This window comes from Etheostoma spectabile, chromosome 20, assembly GCF_008692095.1.
Source record: "Etheostoma spectabile isolate EspeVRDwgs_2016 chromosome 20, UIUC_Espe_1.0, whole genome shotgun sequence".
Lineage (NCBI taxonomy): Eukaryota > Metazoa > Chordata > Actinopteri > Perciformes > Percidae > Etheostoma > Etheostoma spectabile.
In genome coordinates, this window is record NC_045752.1 from 7,168,852 (window position 1) to 7,176,297 (window position 7,446).

The 7,446-nt window shown below is 41.2% G+C and overlaps 1 protein-coding gene across 10 annotated transcripts in view; it reads right to left on the reverse strand.

Moving 5' to 3' along the window:
* Positions 1 to 2,263: 2,263 nt before the first annotated feature.
* rps6ka1 (ribosomal protein S6 kinase a, polypeptide 1) overlaps positions 2,264 to 7,446 on the reverse strand; it is a 50,884-nt gene continuing 45,701 nt past the window's right edge. For all 10 annotated transcript variants that reach the window (XM_032499648.1, XM_032499646.1, XM_032499650.1 and 7 more), the window contains 15 exons: positions 6,662 to 6,699; positions 6,088 to 6,230; positions 5,879 to 5,949; positions 5,664 to 5,752; positions 5,490 to 5,554; positions 5,240 to 5,342; positions 4,776 to 4,906; positions 4,269 to 4,394; positions 4,010 to 4,099; positions 3,752 to 3,910; positions 3,341 to 3,502; positions 3,180 to 3,256; positions 2,973 to 3,090; positions 2,732 to 2,869; positions 2,264 to 2,623 (listed from right to left, as the gene is read on the reverse strand). In XM_032499648.1, coding sequence (XP_032355539.1) covers positions 2,501 to 2,623; positions 2,732 to 2,869; positions 2,973 to 3,090; positions 3,180 to 3,256; positions 3,341 to 3,502; positions 3,752 to 3,910; positions 4,010 to 4,099; positions 4,269 to 4,394; positions 4,776 to 4,906; positions 5,240 to 5,342; positions 5,490 to 5,554; positions 5,664 to 5,752; positions 5,879 to 5,949; positions 6,088 to 6,230; positions 6,662 to 6,699 — 1,633 coding nt within the window. In that variant the 3' untranslated portion in view covers positions 2,264 to 2,500. The remainder of the gene's footprint in view (positions 2,624 to 2,731; positions 2,870 to 2,972; positions 3,091 to 3,179; positions 3,257 to 3,340; positions 3,503 to 3,751; positions 3,911 to 4,009; positions 4,100 to 4,268; positions 4,395 to 4,775; positions 4,907 to 5,239; positions 5,343 to 5,489; positions 5,555 to 5,663; positions 5,753 to 5,878; positions 5,950 to 6,087; positions 6,231 to 6,661; positions 6,700 to 7,446) is intronic.

The window sequence follows — 7,446 nt, forward strand, 5'->3', positions numbered from 1 at the left end:
TAATTTACATACAGATATTGTAAGATGTCTCCAATGTGCATATATAAACATAATTCAATTTGCATTTAACATGAAATATTGTGCAATAGTTATGTGAAGCCATCATTTACAGAGGAAATATGTACATGTTTTATTCAAACCTTTTTTGTTATTCAGTAGTTAAATAAATAGTGAAGACAAGTCAGCGGTATCCGTCAGAATTTTACTAGGTGAGCCAGGATTAAGTTGTACATCAAACCAAGCTTGCACTTTATCTCCCTCCAGTGACCAGCTGTGGAAACACACCAAGCTGTGGGCCCACAAGAAGGCAGAAGCTGAGGGGTCAGATAAACAGGTCAACAATAGGTTGTAACATAATACAAGATAATAATATAACGTATAATAGCATGTAATGTCCTACATTTAGGATTTATACACAAACAGGCTGCAAACATCCCTGCAGACCCTTGATAACCTGAACACAACCTGTTCCAACTTCTCACATCTGGTAGGTGCTACAGAGCACTGTATGCAAAGAAAAAACAGACACACAAACAGTTTCTTTCCAAAGGTCATGTCTCTGATGGACACTTATCAGTTACACTTTAATACATATGAACATATCAACGTAAAATATAGATCTAAGTATGATGTACAGCATATGGTGTCATATCCACCTACCCCATGTATATAAAGCAGCCGGTTATATTAGTAATTCCCAATATATTTCAGCACAGGGTGCCGTTGTTATTTTCCAGCACTCTGGGCACTTTACATCATGAGCATGGGTCTATCTCCACATAGCACCCTCTTGAGCAAAGCATAATTAAATAAATACTATTGTAGAATCAGGATAAAGGACAGCAGCAACCAGAGGTTTTACATCATTAATCCAGAACTGTATTTCTCAAATCACTAATCCTTGGCCTCTGCTGGGAAGATGGCTGCTGGCAATTGTGAGTCACTTAACTTTGTTGAAGTGTAATGTAACTTAGTGTAACTAAACCACTTTAAAGCACAAATAAAACAGAAGAAAAGAGACAGTTTGTCGTAGCAACTGAATTTTAATATTTGTAAGATATAAAATTCTTCAATGTTATCATACAATAACATCTTACCATAAATTTAGTCAAACAAAGGAGAGTTTTGCCACCAAACAATAATTAGAATACAACTTTGATCCCTTTTGAGGTAAGACAGCTGGTTCATAGATTGTTTTTGCCATACACACAGGTCTTTCCTTCTATACATGCAGAGGCTGTTTGGTTTGTTCATCATGTGTTATCCATGTAAGACATTCTGCCTAACCTGTAGGTCCAGGCACCGAGCTGAAAGCAGGACCTATCCGGTGAAGCAACTTACAATGAGACACATTTACTGTTAAGGATGTCTTGGATAAAATGAAAACATGTTTTATAATCAACAGAATTATTCAAATATCATGCATGAAAGAGTTCAACACACAACTTCTAAAGGTCTATGTGATATTAGCAATCAGTGATTTGACAGTTTATAAGGGAGGAGAGAGGCTGTGTTGGAGTGCTCAAATAAAAGAGACAGTCAGCTTTTCCTCCCTTTCACATCCCAAAACAGAAGGAGAGACCTGCACGGCATTAAGTCCACAGACTGTGATGTGCTCAGCATGTCTTTCAGTATTTTTTAATCACCACTTTCTTTGGACAAAAAGAAAAAAAACAATCAACAACAAAAGCAGCAAACACAGGAAACAGCATTCAAAATGCATTATCCAAGAAACACAGTGGAGAAAAAAAATTGAGACAACAAGAAACCAAAGCCAATATATAGAATTCTAACATGCCACATTGTTCCTTGGGCAAGTTTTCTTTCACAGAAAGCCACCTATTTACTAGTTTTTTTTGTAGTAATAAAAATAATAGACATCTCAAATGGTTGCCAGCAAGTTGACCAAGCAGAGAAAAGGGAGCATAGAAAAACAAGGAAGCCACATGACATCATCACATCACCGGACCATGCACATGACCCTGCATCCCGCCAAGACAGTACACACACACACTGCAAGTCATGCAACTGACACACACACACACACACACACACACACACACACACACACACACACACACACACACACACACACACACACACACACACACACACACACACACACACACACACACACACACACACACACACACACACACACACACACACACACACACACACACACACACACACACACACACACACACACACACACACACACACAATTAATACATCTGTCAGAAACCTGCAGACATTTTTTTTGCCCTCATCGCCCCCATCTATCTTCACGATCTTTTGCTAGTCCAAGGAGACTGGCAAACAGCAGCTGACAACCCCGAACAAGGAGGATGATAGCAGGAGCAGGACAATTGACCACAGTCAGCGTTCCTTGGCTGGTAGAGGCGAGTGGACACTTGAGTCCCCGTGCTAACTGGGTGGTTGGAGTCAGGAGGTGCAGTTTTGGTCAGTCTCCAGTGAGCCAATTGGTGGATTTGAGTCTCTACAGGGAGGTGGAGGGAAGCTTTTTAACGCGCCTCTGAGCTAGGAAGGAGCTCTCGATGGGCTTGAGCTCTGGAGTTGGTTGGGAGTTCTTCAGGGCAGAGTAGGTGGCTGCCATCGCACCCTGTATATAAACAGCAGCATGGTGATTGTAACTCATATTTCCAAAATGTGGGTATAGAAAAAATGAAAGCTATTTAGCCGTAATTACAGTAATTTTGAGATATGTTACCTTGACCAGTTTGGGGTCCTGGTGTGGGAGCTGGCTGTTGGGTAGTTTGTCTCTCTGAACAATCCAGGGATGTTTGAGGACCTGCTTAGCAGTCAGTCTCTGATGGGGGTCCACATGAAGCATCTTGGACACAAGGTCCTAGAAGGAGCACACATTGAATATGAAAATGTGACAGAAGGAGACTGGAGTTATCTCTGAGGAACATGAGCAAAAGAGCTGTCAGTCAGATCTGTAGCTCTACCTTGGCCGCCTCGGACACAGTGTCCCAGTTGCCTCCAGTCAGACTGAAGTGACCATTGCCTATCCTGTTCAGGATCTCATTTGGTGTGTCCTCAGGTCCGTTAGCAAATGGAGTAAAACTGGTGGAAGAAAAGAAGAAAGACGACAGAGTGAGTATGATGAGCAGTGAGAAAGACAAATCTGTTCAAGAAAAAGTGTTGGTATTTACCCGGCCATCATGGTGTACAGTAAGACTCCCAGACTCCAGATGTCACATCCTTCATCATAGCCCTGACGCTTCAACACCTATAAACACACATTTAATTTCTAACACTGTAAAGTTTCAATTCAACGTCATTCACGGCAAGAGTGGAAAGTGACTCTGCTCACCTCAGGAGCTACAAAGTTAGCAGTGTAGCACGGGGTCATCAGCAGGCCGTTGTTGGCACGCAATTGCTTAGCGAAGCCAAAGTCACAGATCCTGATAGACTCTGGGTTCCCCGACTCGTCAACATAGAGGATGTTGCTGGGCTTCAGGTCTCTGTGCACCACCTGGAGGATTAAAGAAGATAGAAGGGAGTAAATGGACAGTACAGTGGATTAATGCAGATAACTGTAGCACAACAAAGTAAAGTAACAGAAAACTGAATACAGTATGATAAGATAATAATAAGGCTCATCGTGTTGTGTTGTGAGTTTTATTTTTTGTAAAGGGGAAGATTGGTTTCAGCGGATTTTTATGCCGTTTTTATTTGTCCCCAGAAGACACTGGTACTATTATTACTTTTTAGTCTCTCTCACCCCCTGTGAGTGCAGGTACTCTACAGTCTTGGTGATGGTATGAAGCACAGCGCTGGCCTCTCTCTCCGAAAAGAACTTCTGTTTGAGGATCCGATCCAGCAGCTCTCCTCCACGCATCAGCTCCGTCACCATGAACACCTGCTTACCGTTGTCGTACACCTGAGACAGAAACACACACATTATCATATCACGTTTCGGCACACTTAACGCCAAAGGAAATTAATAGTGTGAGTTATAGGTGTGTGTTTTTATACTCACATCCTTCAGTGTGATGATGTTGGGGTGCTGTCCATATCTAAGTAGAATCTCAATCTCCTCAGAGGGGTCTGTGCTGGTCTTATCAATCATCTGTCAATCACAATATATTGATAAAATGATTACTTATTAATAGTAGTTATGCATGTTAATAAGATACAGCCATGATTGTTGTTCGTTGTTTAATTGTGGCTGCAGTTTCTGGTGTGTGACATTTTTTTAAATAAACTGTCTATGTACTGTATGTGTGTGTGTGTTTTACCTTGACAGCGTATTCTGTGTTGGTGGCTTTGTGGATACATCGTTTACAGACAGAGAAGGAGCCCATGCCAATGTCTTCCTTTAATATGTAGCCGTCGCTGAACAGCAGGTTCTTTCCGTGTAATTGCTGCAGAAGAAGAAGAGCGGGGGTAAGCAGAGGTGTGGAGGACCGAGAGAGCTGATGAGGTAGAGAGATGTCAGTGGTTTTCCGGAAGGAGCAGATTCTCCGTCTCTCTCGTTGTAAAACTGTCTCTCCCAATCTAGCACACCGTTAATTACTGCTCTTGTCAGGCATAACACAGGATCTGAAGCCATGTACCTCTGTTAAGCCATTTTATTCTCTTCTTGTCTCTGTGTGCCTTACACACACCTTGCACACACCCCCCTCTTTTTTTAAGTAGCTGCTTTGTTTGATGAAACCAACACAGTACAAGTAAAGAAATCACTAGATTTAAGGCAGTGTTGTGTGAATGAAGAAAAGCACTGTGAAGCAAATACTTATTCAGACCTGGACTACTGGGTGTGGAGGGGCCTTGGCTGGCTCCACTGAACCTTCCTTCTCCAACAGAGTCGACGCAATAAAGCTAAAGCCTCGGAAGAGCTGGTGAGCTCCGGCACTGGGGGGCACGCCGGGGGAATCTGGAAGATAATGAGGAAAGTCAAGAATTGAATAAAGGGGGAGATGTATGCTTTGAAAGTAATTTTTCAGATGTCTGTGTTCAAACATGCCATTGCAATAAACCATGCTTTTAATGGTATGTATTTTTTATGAGCACTTCTATAATAAAATGTTATTGCATCTTAATAGTGCTGTAAGAACAAATGGGTCTCCTTTAAACAAAAAACATCCTGTGTTGATTTAATTTTTTAAGCTGAAAAGAAAAACATAAACATAATACTTCCACTAAACTGCTTTCAGGGAGGGAAAAGACAGAGTCAAATAATAGTCAACATGCAGCTTTGATCTCTGACCTTTAGGGGTGCGGGAGGTGAACTCAGAGTCAAAGTAGAAGGTGTCGTCCGGACGCGCTACCGCCGGTTTGAACGGAGGTTTTAATTCTCTTCTGAAGAGTTTCTAAAAAGGAATAAAAGGACATTTAATCACACCATATAGTTGAAGGTTTTCCTACCACAAAGGTGTACGGTTATTCTAAAAGAAAATCCTCTCAGTGTGTTTTATTCTGTGCACATCTCAAAACATCTTTGACTGTCAGACACTCACATTCCAGTCTATGGTGGAGAAGAAACCATGCCGTTTGAGCTCTTCTGCACCATCAGCACCAGATCCTGTAAAAGAACATCTCAACATCTCAACCAATGACACAAGTATGAAGAAACAGAACCAGAGTGCATATTTTGACACTTATAAAAGTCACATTTGCGAGTTGATACTAACCCAGTCTGTTGGCAGGGTTTCTCTTGAACAAGGCCCTGAGCATAGATTGGGCCTCCGCACTCAGGAACTGAGGCATTCCCAGACGCGCCCTGCAGGGGGGGGGGGGAACAGACAGCACGCAGCTCAAATTATTTCACCAAATATGAAAAGAGGCATTTCAAATAGCATCACTATGTGTGACAAATGGGTTGCTCTTCAACATTAAAAACACTCACTTCAGAATCAGGTTCATTGTTTCTTTGCGGTCCTTCCCTTGAAATGGCAGTGATCCAGTCAACATTTCAAACTGGGAGTCAGAACATACAAATGTAATCTACATGTATATGTGCATACATAAGCGCAGTAAAATATTTATGTGGAAGGGCTCTGTATAATATAGAAACTAAATTATTTACATTATGGCTTGACTGATACACCAGCTTACCATTAGTACTCCAAATGACCACCAGTCGGCACTGTGGTCGTGTCCCTGCCTGTTCACAACCTCTGGTGCCATGTACTCCACAGTACCACAGAAGGAATACGCTTTCTTCTCATGATCAATGGCTTCTTTACACAAGCCAAAATCTGGAAAAGACATTACAAGACACATTCAGCAAATTGCTACACAGTATCAGAGTCTACCACCCTACTGTGTTGTGCTGGCTGTTCTAAATGATTTACATATAATCTAATAAACTAAAGTTAATGAAATATAATACACTTTATCTTGTCTGCATTTGTCTCTTAATGTGACTTGTTATATTGCCTCTCTATAATCTCCTACGGTTACCTTTGATTCCATGGTGGCAGGACCCGGGTAAAAGATAAGAGGAAGATAAAAGTGTAATAATTAACTAAGGGGAACATGTACCAGCCAGCATGCAGATATCTGGAGTCAGCTAGATAAGGCTGTCACCCTACTGTGAGTAATGAAGGTCAACAAGGTAGAGGAGAGGAAAGTGTGTGTGTGTGTCTGACAGTGAGACTGGTTGTGAAGGACGGAGCAGGAGACTCACCTGTAAGTTTGATATGTCCCTCCTCATCTAGGAGAATGCTACCAAGAAAACATTGTCAAATGTTATAAAAATGAATCTTTTTTTACTCATTAAGACACTTATCACACACACAGCACATTCTGGTGGAGTCTGTGCTATAATAATAACCTTTACAACTTAAAAGATAATTGACTTTTGATAACTAGTAGCACTGTATGGAAAGTGCATGCCACAAGCATGGGGAAACTGCAGGAAAACTTGAGGAATGCTTATCAATAATTGATGGCAGTAATGTACAATAAAAAGTCAAGCACCAATGAAAAAGGAGAAGACCGAAAGCTTGTGTAAACAATGCAGGGTTAAAAACTTCCAAAAAGGCTTTGCAAATTGTTAATGAGGCAGGTTTGCACTCATGATGTTTGTTGGGCCTAAGGGACACACAATGTATTTTGGTGAGGAATGATAATTATAAATGTTAAAAGTGCAAATTAAAAACTCCACTGGGTACCTTTACAGTGAAATTCAGTAGAATGGCTCCTCATACCATAAAAAGTAGCTGTCAGTTAAGTGCATTAACGCAAATCCATTTTAACGGCGTGAATTTTTTTATTGCAAGATTAACGTTCTCTTTGGCCTAGCAAACTTTGTAGTTTTTTTTCACATGTTGTTGCAACAACTAGCAATGTTACAAAAACTACAACACCACACCGGATCTAGCTAGACCAGAAACAAAACAGGCATGCTGCAAACACTTGTTTGGGCTTGCGAGCCGGCCAAAGAGTAGTAACGTTATGTTTTGAGTGGAT